Source organism: Somniosus microcephalus, unplaced genomic scaffold (genome assembly GCF_052327205.1).
Source record: "Somniosus microcephalus isolate GS21.2 unplaced genomic scaffold, FLI_Smic_1.0 unresolved_chr7, whole genome shotgun sequence".
Taxonomy (NCBI): Eukaryota; Metazoa; Chordata; class Chondrichthyes; order Squaliformes; family Somniosidae; genus Somniosus; species Somniosus microcephalus.
The window spans coordinates 14,550,845-14,565,734 of record NW_028225185.1 but is presented as its reverse complement, the minus strand read 5'-3'; the positions used below and the strand labels follow the sequence as shown (position 1 = coordinate 14,565,734).

Sequence of the window (14,890 nt, the reverse complement as noted above, 5' to 3'; positions counted from 1 at the left end):
ATGCAACGGGTTTTAAGCAAGTGCCGGGGCAGGGAAAGGAGGGCAGGGGAGGAAAGAACAAAAGGGAAGGTCTGTGATAGGGTGGAAGGCGGGAGAGATTAATCTCTCCACCCCCCCCCCCCCCCCCACCCCCCCCCGGCCTTCACCCGATCACAGACCTTTCCTTGTGTTCTTGCCTCCAGCATTTTCTGTTTACATTTCAGGCTTCCAGCATCCGCAGTATTTTGCTTTTCCCCTTTTTAAAGGTACCAGTTACACCTCCGCGACTGCCTCGAGACGCCATTCTACGTTAAAGGCGCTATATAAATGCAAGCGATTGTTGTAATTGACCCCCAAATCAGGCTTGATGGAGCTGCTGGTCTTTCCCTGCCCGTCATTTTTATAAGGTTGCACGCAACGTCCCTGACATGAATCAGTCATTCATGAAAGAAAGACTTATGAAATAATACTGAGCGGCCTGCGGGTGGCGCTGTCCAGGGGGAGGATAAATACTCGGGCACGGGCCCAGCTTGCGCAGGACATTCTTAACAGGAACTAGTGAAGGACACAACTAGACCTCCATGTTGTAAAACAGTTGATTAAAGCTTTGTTTAATGCTTAGACCAAGTGCCTAGTAGTTTGCTTACGTCAGTTCCCTAAATTTTTTTGGGTACGCGGCTCCTTTAAGGGGCTGCGCCGCAAAATATAACATTGGTAAAGCCGGTTGCGGGCTGCGCGGGAGCGACAGAGAGCTAGCTTAGCGGGAATGTTGTTTGAACGGTTATTTAACCCCCCCCGCCCCAGTGTTTCACTTGTGCTCACGTTTACAGTTTTTGTTTCCCAAGTTGCAGAAATGGCTTCGCTGGGGGTATCGGTGGCTGGGAACACTGGAGCAGGGACCCAGCCTCAGTCCGGCGGGGGCATAGTGTCCCGAGCACCTAAAAGACGTGCAGGGTAAGGATGCTCCAACTTGCTGCTATATCAGCAGCTGTGAATGGATTATTTTATGCAGAGATACCCGGGAGTGAGTTACAGGCTGGAATCTAATCGAGGGGTTCGGGGGGGTTTAGATATAGAATAACGGATACCCGGGAGTGAGTTACAGGCTGGAATCTAATCGAGGGGTTCGGGGGGGGTTTATATATAGAATAACGGATACCCGGGAGTGAGTTACAGGCTGGAATCTAATCGAGGGGTTCGGGGAGTTTATATATAGAATAACAGATACCCGGGAGTGAGTTACAGGCTGGAATCTAATCGAGGGGTTTGGGGGTTTATATATAGAATAACAGATACCCGGGAGTGAGTTACAGGCTGGAATCTAATCGAGGGGTTTGGGGAGTTTATATATAGAATAACGGATACCCGGGAGTGAGTTACAGGCTGGAATCTAATCGAGGGGTTTGGGGGTTTATATATAGAATAACAGATACCCGGGAGTGAGTTACAGGCTGGAATCTAATCGAGGGGTTTGGGGGGTTTATATATAGAATAACAGATACCCGGGAGTGAGTTACAGACTGGAATCTAATCGAGGGGTTCGGGTGGGGTTCATTTCTATAGAATTACAGATATCCAGAAGTAATTTCTAGATAACATCAGGTACTGTGCTTTGCAGAGGCCATTGTTTAGTGCATTTCTGTGATGTGCATAATGTTTTATCGATTATTCGTTTTTTCACCTTTTCTAGACTTGATTTTGACGATGATGATGATGATGATGATGATGGAGAAGGCAGCAGCAAGTTCCCAAGGTCTGTATAACTCCGCTTTTATTTATTGATGTGTTAAATTGCCCATGTTCACTTGATAAGTTTTCTCATATCCAAGGTGGTGACTTGAGTGATGGAGACTTCAAATACTTGCTCTATAGCGCCGACAAATTGTCGGAGGCTGCTACTACACCGTGACAGTTGACATAACAAAATCGAATGGTAAATGTTGACATAGCAATTTATAATGGTAAATGTTGACTGAAAAACATGACCGAAAAATCGCGACAACATAAATACTGTGGCAACAAGACCAGGTCAGAGGCTGGGTATTCTGCGGCGAGTGTCTCGCCTCCTGACTCCCCAAAGCCTTTCCACCATCTACAAGGCACAAGTCAGGAGTGTGATGGAAGACACTCCACTTGCCTGGATGAGTGCAGCTCCAACAACACTCAAGAAGCTCGACACCATCCAGGGCAAAGCAGCCCGCTTGATTGGCACCCCATCCACCACCTTAAACATTCACTCCCTCCACTACCGGCGCACCGTGGCTGCAGTGTGTACCATCTACAAGATGCACTGCAGCAACTCGCCAAGGCTTCTTCGACAGCACCTCCCAAACCCGCGACCTCTTCCACCTAGAAGGACAAGGGCAGCAGGTGCACGGGAACACCACCACCTCCAAGTTCCCCTCCGAGTCACACATCATCCTGACTTGGAAATATATCGGCCGTTCCTTCATCGTCGCTGGGTCAGAATCCTGGAACTCCCTCCCTAACAGCACTGTGGGAGCACCTTCACCACACGGACTGCAGCGGTTCAAGAAGGCGGCTCACCACCACCTTCTCAAGGGGCAATTAGGGGACGGGCAATAAATGCCGGCCTTACCAGCGACGCCCTCATCCCAGGAACAAAAAAAACAGGAAGTGAGGTGTGTGGACAGAAGTGCTTGAATTATGCGAGATTATCATGTGTGAAATACATAGGCAAGAGTTCAGATGGATTATCTTCAGAGGATGTACGGGTGGTTAACTTTTGATCTTTCCATTCAGGTGTGATGACGACCAGGGGCCCAACGACAAAGAGAGATTTGCGAGGTAACAGCGTCTTGCTTACCAAGTTCCGCTTGGCATTCATTAAGGAGTATCCTATTGGAAAGTTACCTTAAAAAGCCTTGGCGACGTGCAGCCTGCGAGATTGCTTCACTGCTGGTTACTGAGTTAGTCGATCACGGTCAGAAACTGACCCGAATGTCTTCCATTGTAGGGGAGGAGAAATCGGGAACACCCCCATTCCTGATCTGTGTGTGTGAGAGGGTGTGAGTGCGCGCGCGCGAGGGTGTGAGTGAGCGCGCGCGCGTGAGGGTGTGAGAGCGCGCGCGCGCGCGAGGGTGTGAGATATATATATCTCGGCTGTGTTGGGGTTGCCGCGTCTCCTACGTCGTGAAAGGCGCTGTCGAAATGTAAGTATTTCCTTTTTATTTTCCCCTATTTTACTTTTGCTTTTTCCTTTCGCGCTATTTCTCTTTCTCCCTTTCTCGCTAATCTTTCTACTTTTTTTCCTCTCGCTCGCCCTTTCTCGCTTGCTCTCGCTCTTGCACAGAAACTCATTGAAACTTATAAAATTCTAACAGGACTAGACAGACTAGATGCATGAAGGATGTTCCCAATGGTGGGGGAGTCCAGAACCAGGGGTCACAGTCTAAGAAACATAGAAACATAGAAGATAGGAGCAGGAGTAGGCCATTCGGCCCCTCGAGCCTGCTCCGCCATTCAATGAGACCATGGCTGATCATCCAAATTCAGTACCCTGTCCCTGCTTTCTCCCCATATCCCTTGATTCCCTTGAGCCTTAAGAAATATATCCAACTCCTTCTTGAATATATTTAATGAATTGGCCTCTCCTGCCTTGTGTGGTAGAGAATTCCACAGGTTCACCACTCTCTGGGTGAAGAAATTCCTCCTCATCTCAGTCCTAAATGGCTTACCCCTTATCCTTAGACTGAGACCCCTGGTTCTGGACTCCCCGACCATCGGGAACATCCTTCCAGCATCTAGTCTGTCTAGTCCTGTTATAATTTTATAAGTTTCGATGAGATCCCCTCTCATTCTTCTAAACTCCAGCGAGTACAAGCCCAATGGACCCAATCTCTCCTCATACGTCATTCCTGCCATCCCAGGTTATCAGTCTGGTGAATCTTCGCTGCACTCCCTCCATGGCGAGAACATCCTTCCTCAGATAAGGCGACCAAAACCACACACAATACTCAAGGTGTGGTCTCACCAAGGCCCTGTACAACTGCAGCAAGACATCCTTGTTCCTGTACTCGAACCCTCTCGCTACGAAGGCCAACATACCATTTGCCTTCTTAACAGCCTGCTGCACCTGCATGCTTACCTTCAGCGACTGGTGCACAAGGACGCCCAGGTCTCGTTGCACTTCCCCTTCTCCCAATCTATTGCCATTCAGATAATAATCTGCCTTCCTGTTTTTGACACCAAAGTGGATAACCTCACATTTATCCACGTTATATTGCATCTGCCATGCTTCTGCCCAATCACCCAACCTGTCCAAATCATACTGGAGTTTCTCGGCATCCTCCTCACAGCACACACGCCCACCCAACTTTGTGTCGTCTGCAAACTTGGAGATATTACATCTAGTTTCCTCGACAAGATCATTAATATATATTGTGAATAGCTAAGGATAAGGGGTAAGCCATTTAGGACAGAGATGAGGAGGAATTTCTTCGCCCAGAGAGTGGTGAACCTGTGGAATTCTCTACCACACAAGGCAGTTGAGGCCAACTTATTAAATATATTCAAGAAGGAGTTAGATATATTTCTTAAGGCTAAAGGGATCAAGGGATATGGGGAGAAGGCAGGGACAGGGTACTGAATTTGGATGATCAGCCATGATCTCATTAAATGGTGGAGTAGGCTCGAGGGGCCGAATGGCCTACTCCTGCTCCTATCTTCTATGTTTCTAAGCCAGTTGTCCCTCCCTTTCCTCAGAGAGAACCACAGCGAGATCGAGCGGCGCCGGAGGAACAAGATGACGGCCTACATCACGGAGCTGTCGGACATGGTGCCGACCTGCAGCGCCCTGGCCCGCAAGCCCGACAAGCTGACGATCCTGCGCATGGCCGTGTCCCACATGAAGTCACTGCGGGGCACGGGCAACACCTCGGTCGACGGCACTTACAAACCCTCCTTCCTCACGGACCAGGTAAGCGAGGTGGGGAATCAAGGTTCCCCCAATCTTAAATTTGGGTGCGCGGTCCCTTTAACGGGGTCGACGTTGAGAAGATGTTCCCACTTGTGTAGGGAGACCAGAATTAGGGGCCGTCAATATAAGATCGTCGCTAATAAATCCAATCGGGAATTCAGGAGAAACTTCTTTACCCAGAGAGTGGTGAGAATGTGGAATTTGCTACCACAGGAAGTGGTCGAGGCGAATAGTATAGATGCATTTAAGGGGAAGCTGGATAAACACACGAGGGAGAAAGGAATCAAAGGATACGGTGATGGGGTGAGATGAAGAGGGGTGGGAGGAGGCTCGTGTGGAGCATCAGCACCTGTTGTGCCAAATGGCCTGTTTCTGGGCTACAACTTCGATGTAAACCCACTGCTGGGAAGAGTGTACGGGTGGGTGTCGGCAGGCTTAGGAACGTAGGAGGAGGCCATTCAGCCCCTCGAGCCTGTTCCACCATTCAATTTGATCGCGGCCGATCTGTATCTTCACCCCATCTCCTCGCCTTGGTTCCGTAACCCTTAATCCCCATACCCAACAAAAATCTGTCAATCTCTGTTTTGACATTTTCAATTGACCAATTGACCCCCCCAGCCTCAACAGCTTTTTTGGGGGAGAGAGTTCCAGATTTCCGCTGGCCTTTATACGAAGCAGTGCTTCCTGACATCACCCCTGAACGGCCTAGCTCAATTTTAAGGTTTTTAGTGATGTTAGTTGAGATAGAAATACTGGCCCCAGGACACCGGGGAGAAATCCCCCCGCCCCCCCCCCCGCTCTTCTTCCAATAGTGCCCGTGGGATCTTTTACATCCACCTGAGAGAGCAGACGGGGCCTCGGTTTAACGTCTCATCCGAAAGACGGCCCCTCCGACAGTGTGGTGCTCCCTCAATACCGCCCCTCCGACAGTGCGGCGCTCCCTCAGTACCGCCCCTCCGACAGTGCAGTGCTCCCTCAGTACCGCCCCTCCGACAGTGCGGCGCTCCCTCAGTACTGCCCCTCCGACAGTGCGGCGCTCCCTCAGTACTGCCTCTCCGACAGTGCGGCGCTCCCTCAGTACTGCCTCTCCGACAGTGCGGCACTCCCTCAGTACTGCCCCTCCGACAGTGCGGTGCTCCCTCAGTACTACCTCTCTGACAGTGCGGCGCTCCCTCAGTACCGCCCCTCCGACAGTGTGGCGCTCCCTCAGTACCGCCCCTCCCGACAGTGCGGCGCTCCCTCAGTACTGCCCCTCCGACAGTGCGGTGCTCCCTCAGTACCGCCCCTCCGACAGTGCGGCGCTCCCTCAGTAATGCCCCTCCGACAGTGCGGCGCTCTCTCAGTACCGGCCCTCCGACAGTGCGGCGCTCCCTCAGTACTGCCCCCCTCCGACAGTGCGGCGCTCCCTCAGTACTGCCTCTCCGACAGTGCGGCGCTCCCTCAGTACTGCCCCTCCGACAGTGCGGCGCTCCCTCAGTACTGCCCCTCCGACAGTGCGGCGCTCCCTCAGTACCAGCCCTCCGACAGTGCGGCGCTCCCTCAGTACCGCCCCTCCGACAGTGCAGCGCTCCCTCAGTACGCCCCTCCTACAGTGCGGCGCTCCCTCAGTACCCGCCCCTCCTACAGTGCGGCGCTCCCTCAGTACCGCCCCTCCGACAGTGCCGGCGCTCCCTCAGTACCGCCCCTCCGACAGTGCGGCGCTCCCTCAGTACTGCCCCTCCGACAGTGCGGCGCTCCCTCAGTACCGCCCCTCCGACAGTGCGGCGCTCCCTCAGTACTGGCCCCTCCGACAGTGCAGCGCTCCCTCAGTACCGCCCCTCCGACAGTGCGGCGCTCCCCTCAGTACTGCCCCTCCGACAGTGCGGCACTCCCTCAGTGCTGCCGCTCCGACAGTGCGGCGCTCCCTCAGTACTGGCACTGGGAGTGTCGACCTGGATTATGGGCTCAAACCCCTGGAGGGGGGACTCAAAGCCACACAGGGTCAGGGGGCCAGTGGGCAGTGTGGTGCAGCGGGGTGATCGATGAATGGGCCTTGGTGGTGGTTTGTGCGGCCGGCCTGTATTTAACTGATTTTTTTTTATTAACGTTAACCCAAGGAGCTGAAGCACTTGATCCTGGAAGCTGCGGACGGATCCTCTTCGTGGTGGCGTGCGACACGGGCAAAATCATTTACGTGTCGGACTCGGTCACCCCGGTCCTCAACCAGCCGCAGTCCGAGTGGTTCGGCAGCAGCCTGTACGACCAGGTCCACCCCGACGACGTGGACAAGCTGCGGGAGCAGCTTTCCACCTCCGAGAACGCCATGACGGGTAAAGGCGGCCGCTTGGTTCTTAGCTTTCTCCTCCCCCCGCCCCCCCCCCCCCCCCTTCCCGGCCACCTCACAGCGCAACGGTGATGCGAAGTGGACGGCGCAGTTCGATTCGGTCTCTGTCGTTCTGCTCCGCTTTCATTCCAAGTTTGCTTCGTTCAGACTATCTCAGAATTCAGATCTGTCTCCGCGCGAAAATGCGACGTGGGATTGTCGGGAGTCGGCTTGGCCGGAGGCACGCGAGGCTTTAAGGAGCGTCTTAAAGGAGGGAAAGTGAGGCAGAGAGGTTTAGGGAGGGAATTCCAGAGCTACGGGCATGGCCGCCAAAGTAGAGATATCTTGTTCTCAGCGACGCCTCGATTTAAAATTCTCATCCTTGTTTTCAAATTTCTCCATGGCCCTCGCCCCCCCTCCCTATCTCTGAACCTCCACCAGCCCCACAACCCTCTTGAGAATTTTTAAAAAAGTAATTAATTGAAATGTTTGAGACATTTCCAAGAGATACGATAAGAAGCTGCCTCAATACAAGCCTTCACTTAATGGCTCACTCAGTAAACTGCAGAGAAGAACAGGTACGAAAGCTGCGAATCCAATGGAAAAAACAGCAACTTCAATTTATATAGCGCCTTTAACGTAGTAAACGCGCTTCACAGGAGCGTTAACGGACAAAATTCGACACCGAGCCACACGAGATATCAGGACAGGCTTGGTCAAAGTGGTCGGTTTTTAAGGAGCGTCTTAAAGGAGGAGAGAGAGAGCCGCAGAGGTTTAGGGAGGGAATTCCAGAGCTCGGGGCCCAGGCGGCTGAAGGCACGGCCGCCAATGGTGGAGCGATGGAAATCGGGGGACGCGCGAGAGGCCAGAATTGGAGGAGCGCCGAGATCTCGGAGGTTTGTGGGGCTGGAGGAGGTTAGAGAGACAGAGGGGCGAGGAGGCCATTTAAACGTGGGGATGAGAATTTTAAAATGGAGGCGGTGCCGGACCAGGAGCCAATGTAGGTCAGCGAGCACGGGGGGGGTGATGAGCGAACGGGACTGGGTGCGAGTTCGGACACGGGGCAGCAGAGCTAGGGATGAACTCAAGTTTATGAGGGTGGGGGGCCGGCCAGGAGACCGTTGGAATAGTCAAGAGTCTGGAGGTATCAAAGGCACGGATGAAGGTTTCAGTCGCAAGTGGGCTGAGGCAGGGGCGGAGACGGAAGTCGGTGGTCTCGTTGATGGAACGGATATGGGGCTGAAATGGACTGAAGCTGCAACTTGAGACTAAAGGTCCCAATGGTTTTTTTTTTTTACAGATCATGTGTGTTATAAATATCATCATATAGAAACTACTCATGAAATAACGCTGGACGGCCAGCTGGTGGCGCCGTCCAAGGAGTATAAATACTCGGGCGTGGGCCCAGCTTGCCCGGGACATTTTTGTAAGACAAGGAACTAGTGAAGTACAACTAGACCTCCATGTTCTGAAACAGGTTGATTAAAGCCTTGCTTTATACTCGAACAAGTGTGTAGTGAGTTTATTACGTCAATGTGTCATGACATAGAGGTTGTTAAATTATGATGGGCTGCGGGGCAATCCTTGTTATAGGTCGAGGAGATGATTTGTACTAAACCCACGATCCTACGGAGTTGGGGACTGGGTTTAAAAAAAAAAAAAAGTGTCTTCTCCCCTCGCTGTCTCCGTAACCTCCCCCAGCCCGACAATCCTCCGAGAGCTCTGCGCTCCTCCAATTCTGGCCTCTTTCTTGAGGTGAAAGTTAGTTGAAGCGGTACTCGCGAGAACCCGCCGGCGAGCTGATTGATTTTTTTTCTCTCTCTCGTTCTTTTCGGAGCAGGTCGAATCTTAGATTTGAAGACGGGAACCGTGAAGAAGGAAGGGCAGCAGTCTCGATGCGAATGTGCATGGGCTCGCGCAGATCTTTCATTTGCAGAGTGAGGTGATTACGCGCTTCATTGGCTGTCAAGCGCTCTGGGGGCTGTCCTGAGGTCGAGAAAGGCGCAGTAGAAATGGCAGTTCTTTTCTTTTAAAAAGAATGGACTTTAGCACAAGTGGCCATCCATTTATCAAAACATTTCTACTGTTCTGCTACCCTCCCAGCGCAGAAGAAGCTTCCCACCACTTTCTCCCATCTCCTCTGTGATTAATAGAAACATAGAAGATAGGAGCAGAGTAGGCCATTCGGCCCCTCGAGCCCGCTCCGCCATTCAATGAAGATCATGGCTGATCATCCAAATTCAGTACCCGGTCCCTGCTTTCTCCCCATAGACCCCTTGATCCCTTTAGCCTTAAGAAATATATCTAACTCCTTCTTGAATATATTTAATGAATTGGCCTCAACTGCCTTGTGTGGTAGAGAATTCCACAGGTTCACCACTCTCTGGTGAAGAAATTCCTCCTCATCTCTGTCCTAATGGCTTACCCCTTATCCTTAGACTGTGACCCCTGGTTCTGGACTCCCCCCGACCATTGGGAACATCCTTCCTGCATCTAGTCTGTCCAGTCCTGTTAGAATTTTATAAGTTTCAATGAGATCCCCTCTCATTCTTCTAAACTCCAGCGAGTATAAGGCCCAATCGACACAATCTCTCCTCATACGTCATTCCTGCCATCCCAGGTATCAGCCTGGTGAATCTTTGCTGAACTCCCTCCATGCAAGAACATCCTTCCTCAGATAAGGAGAACATGCTTCCTCAGATAATGTCCTTGGGGAAATGCGACAAGTTTCGGTTGGGCGGGATCGTGCTTTACAAGGCGATGCAGATGTCTCCCAAACCTTTCAACTTTCAGCCACCTGCGCTCAGTAATTTTTTAACTTGGCACGGCCTGGTGTCGGCCACGGCTCAGCGAGCAGCACTCTCTCTCACACCTCCGAGTCAGAAGGTTGTGGGGTCAAGTCCCACTCCAGAGACTTCAGATGTAATACTTCCAGGTTTGCTGACGACACGAAACTAGGGGGGGGGGGGGGAGATTGTCAGTTGTGAGGAGGATGCAGAGAGGCTTCAAGGCGATTTAGACAAGTCGAGTGAGTGGGCAAATACATGGCAGATGCAGTATAACGTGTGTTAATGTGAAGTTATCCACTTCGGTAGGAAAAACAGCAAGGCCAGAGTATTATTTAAATGGTGATAGATTGGGAAATGTTGGTGTACAAAGGGACCTGGGTGTCCTTGTACACCAGTCACTGAAAGCAAACATGCAGGTGCAGCAAGCAGTTAGGAAGGTTGTCCTTCCCTTCATTGCAAGAGGATTTGAGTACTGGAGCAAAGATGTCTTGCTACAGCTATACAGGGCCTTGGTGAGACCACACCTGGAGTACTGTGTGCAGTTTTGGTCTCCTTACCTAAGAAAGGATATACTTGCCATAGAGGGAGTGCAGCGAAGGTTCACCAGACTGATTCCTGGGATGGCAGGGCTGTCGTATGAGGAGAGACCCGGGTCGACTAGGCCTGTATTCACTAGAGTTTAGAAGAATGAGAGGGGATCTCATTGAAACGTATAAAATTCTGACAGGGCTAGACAGACTGGATGCAGGGAGGGATGTTTCCCCTGGCTGGGGGGTCTAGAACGAGGGGTCACAGTCTCAGGATACGGGGTAGGACATTTAGGACTAAGATGAGGAGAAATGTCTTCACTCAGAGGGTGGTGAACCTGTGGAATTCTCTACCACAGAAGGCTGTGGAGGCCAAGTCACTGAATATATTTCAGAAGGAGATCGATAGATTTCTAGACACAAAAAGCAATCGAGGGGTATGGGGAGAGAGCGGGATATGGTATTGAGATAGAGGATCAGCCATGATCATATTGAATGGCGGGGCAGGCTCGAAGGCCTACTCCTGCTCCTATTTTTCTATTGTTTCAACCGATCATCTAGGCTGACACTCCCAGTACAATACTGAGGGAGTGCTGCACTGTCGGAGGTGCCGTCTTTTGGATGAGACGTTAAACCGAGGCCCCGTCTGCCCTCTCTGGGGTTGTATGTAAAATACCCCACGGTCACTATTTCAAAGTAGAGCAGGGAAGTTCTCCCTGGTGTTCTGGACCCCCTCAACCAAAATCACTAACAAACAGATGATCCGGTCATTATCACATTGCTGGTTGTGGGAGCTTGCTGTGCGCAAATTGGCTGCCGCGTTTCCTACATTACAACAGTGACCACACTTCAAAAAGAGCTTTGGGACGTCCTGAGGTGGTGAAAAGCGCTATAGAAATGCGAATCTTTATATTCTTTGACTGTATGGGTGCCTTTAGCTGCATTTCTGGGGTAAGGCGATTGAGGGATATGGTGGGTAAGTGGGATTGAGCCTTCTTCATAAAAGGGGCCTGATATTTTCCCAGTTCGCAAGAGCGTTTGTGTTCTCAATTATTTTTTTTTTTAAACAATTTATTTTATTATAGGTGCGGGAATACGAATGTGGATCCAGTGTCCATGAATAGACTCAGCTACCTGAGGAACAGATACAGGTAATCTGCACAGCACAACATCTGACCCATTGGGCCCCACTGCTCCGTGCCAGTGTTTCTGCTCCACACCAGCCTCCTCCCGCCCCTCTTCATCTCCCCCCATCGACACCAGCCTCCTCCCACCCCTCCTCATCTCCCCCCATCAACACCAGCCTCCTCCCACCCCTCCTCATCTCCCCCCATCAACACCAGCCTCCTCCCACCCCTCTTCATCTCCCCCCATCAACACCAGCCTCCTCACCCCTCTTCATCTCCCCCCATCAACACCAGCCTCCTCCCACCCCTCTTCATCTCCCCCCATCAACACCAGCCTCCTCCCACCCCTCTTCATCTCCCCCCATCAACACCAGCCTCCTCCCACCCCTCTTTATCTCACCCCATCAACACCAGCCTCCTCCCACCCCTCCTCATCTCCCCCCATCAACACCAGCCTCCTCCCACCCCTCTTCATCTCCCCCCATCAACACCAGCCTCCTCCCACCCCTCTTCATCTCCCCCCATCAACACCAGCCTCCTCCCACCCCTCTTCATCTCACCCCATCAACACCAGCCTCCTCCCACCCCTCTTCATCTCCCCCCATCAACACCAGCCTCCTCCCACCCCTCTTCATCTCCCCCCATCAACACCAGCCTCCTCCCACCCCTCTTTATCTCACCCCATCAACACCAGCCTCCTCCCACCCCTCCTCATCTCCCCCCATCAACACCAGCCTCCTCCCACCCCTCCTCATCTCCCCCCCATCAACACCAGCCTCCTCCCACCCCTCCTCATCTCCCCCCATCAACACCAGCCTCCCCCCCCCTCTTCATCTCCCCCCATCGACACCAGCCTCCTCCCACCCCTCCTCATCTCCCCCCATCAACACCAGCCTCCTCCCACCCCTCTTCATCTCCCCCCATCGACACCAGCCTCCTCCCACCCCTCCTCATCTCCCCCCATCAACACCAGCCTCCCCCCCCTCTTCATCTCCCCCCATCAACACCAGCCTCCTCCCACCCCTCTTTATCTCACCCCATCAACACCAGCCTCCTCCCACCCCTCCTCATCTCCCCCCATCAACACCAGCCTCCTCCCACCCCTCTTTATCTCACCCCATCAACACCAGCCTCCTCCCACCCCTCCTCATCTCCCCCCATCAACACCAGCCTCCTCCCACCCCTCTTTATCTCACCCCATCAACACCAGCCTCCTCCCACCCCTCTTTATCTCACCCCATCAACACCAGCCTCCTCCCACCCCTCCTCATCTCCCCCCATCAACACCAGCCTCCTCCCACCCCTCCTCATCTCCCCCCATCAACACCAGCCTCCTCCCACCCCTCTATATCTCACCCCATCAACACCAGCCTCCACCCACCCCTCTTCATCTCCCCCCATCAACACCAGCCTCCTCCCACCCCTCTTCATCTCCCCCCATCAACACCAGCCTCCTCCCACCCCTCCTCATCTCCCCCCATCAACACCAGCCTCCTCCCACCCCTCTTCATATCCCCCCATCAACACCAGCCTCCTCCCACCCCTCCTCATCTCCCCCCATCAACACCAGCCTCCTCCCACCCCTCTTCATCTCCCCCCATCAACACCAGCCTCCTCCCACCCCTCCTCATCTCCCCCCATCAACACCAGCCTCCTCCCACCCCTCCTCATCTCCCCCCATCAACACCAGCCTCCTCCCACCCCTCTTCATCTCCCCCCATCAACACCAGCCTCCTCCCACCCCTCCTCATCTCCCCCCATCAACACCAGCCTCCTCCCACCCCTCCTCATCTCCCCCCATCAACACCAGCCTCCTCCCACCCCTCCTCATCTCCCCCCATCAACACCAGCCTCCTCCCACCCCTCTTCATCTCCCCCCATCAACACCAGCCTCCTCCCACCCCTCCTCATCTCCCCCCATCAACACCAGCCTCCTCCCACCCCTCCTCATCTCCCCCCATCAACACCAGCCTCCTCCCACCCCTCTTCATCTCCCCCCATCAACACCAGCCTCCTCCCACCCCTCCTCATCTCCCCCCATCAACACCAGCCTCCTCCCACCCCTCTTTATCTCACCCCATCAACACCAGCCTCCTCCCACCCCTCTTCATCTCCCCCCATCAACACCAGCCTCCTCCCCCCCCTCTTCATCTCCCCCCATCAACACCAGCCTCCTCCCACCCCTCCTCATCTCCCCCCATCAACACCAGCCTCCTCCCACCCCTCCTCATCTCCCCCCATCAACACCAGCCTCCTCCCACCCCTCCTCATCTCCCCCCATCAACACCAGCCTCCTCCCACCCCTCCTCATCTCCCCCCATCAACACCAGCCTCCTCCCACCCCTCCTCATCTCCCCCCATCAACACCAGCCTCCTCCCACCCCTCCTCATCTCCCCCCATCAACACCAGCCTCCTCCCACCCCTCTTCATCTCACCCCATCAACACCAGCCTCCTCCCACCCCTCTTTATCTCACCCCATCAACACCAGCCTCCACCCACCCCTCTTCATCTCCCCCCATCAACACCAGCCTCCTCCCACCCCTCCTCATCTCCCCCCATCAACACCAGCCTCCTCCCACCCCTCCTCATCTCCCCCCATCAACACCAGCCTCCTCCCACCCCTCTTTATCTCACCCCATCAACACCAGCCTCCTCCCACCCCTCTTCATCTCCCCCCATCAACACCAGCCTCCTCCCCCCCCTCTTCATCTCCCCCCATCAACACCAGCCTCCTCCCACCCCTCCTCATCTCCCCCCATCAACACCAGCCTCCTCCCACCCCTCCTCATCTCCCCCCATCAACACCAGCCTCCTCCCACCCCTCCTCATCTCCCCCCATCAACACCAGCCTCCTCCCACCCCTCCTCATCTCCCCCCATCAACACCAGCCTCCTCCCACCCCTCCTCATCTCCCCCCATCAACACCAGCCTCCTCCCACCCCTCCTCATCTCCCCCCATCAACACCAGCCTCCTCCCACCCCTCTTCATCTCACCCCATCAACACCAGCCTCCTCCCACCCCTCTTTATCTCACCCCATCAACACCAGCCTCCACCCACCCCTCTTCATCTCCCCCCATCAACACCAGCCTCCTCCCACCCCTCCTCATCTCCCCCCATCAACACCAGCCTCCTCCCACCCCTCCTCATCTCCCCCCATCAACACCAGCCTCCTCCCACCCCTCTTTATCTCACCCCATCAACACCAGCCTCCTCCCACCCCTCT

The 14,890-nt window shown here is 53.9% G+C and overlaps 1 protein-coding gene across 1 annotated transcript in view; it reads left to right on the top strand.

Annotated features, from left to right (window-relative positions):
* Positions 1 to 14,890, top strand: part of LOC147086563 (aryl hydrocarbon receptor nuclear translocator-like) — a 75,259-nt gene that overhangs the window by 12,838 nt on the left and 47,531 nt on the right. The window contains 9 exon segments of the mRNA XM_085978685.1: positions 825 to 933; positions 1,670 to 1,732; positions 2,743 to 2,787; positions 4,705 to 4,918; positions 7,015 to 7,048; positions 7,051 to 7,227; positions 9,061 to 9,108; positions 9,111 to 9,162; positions 11,622 to 11,687. Of these exon segments, the coding sequence (XP_085834811.1) occupies positions 825 to 933; positions 1,670 to 1,732; positions 2,743 to 2,787; positions 4,705 to 4,918; positions 7,015 to 7,048; positions 7,051 to 7,227; positions 9,061 to 9,108; positions 9,111 to 9,162; positions 11,622 to 11,687 (808 nt within the window).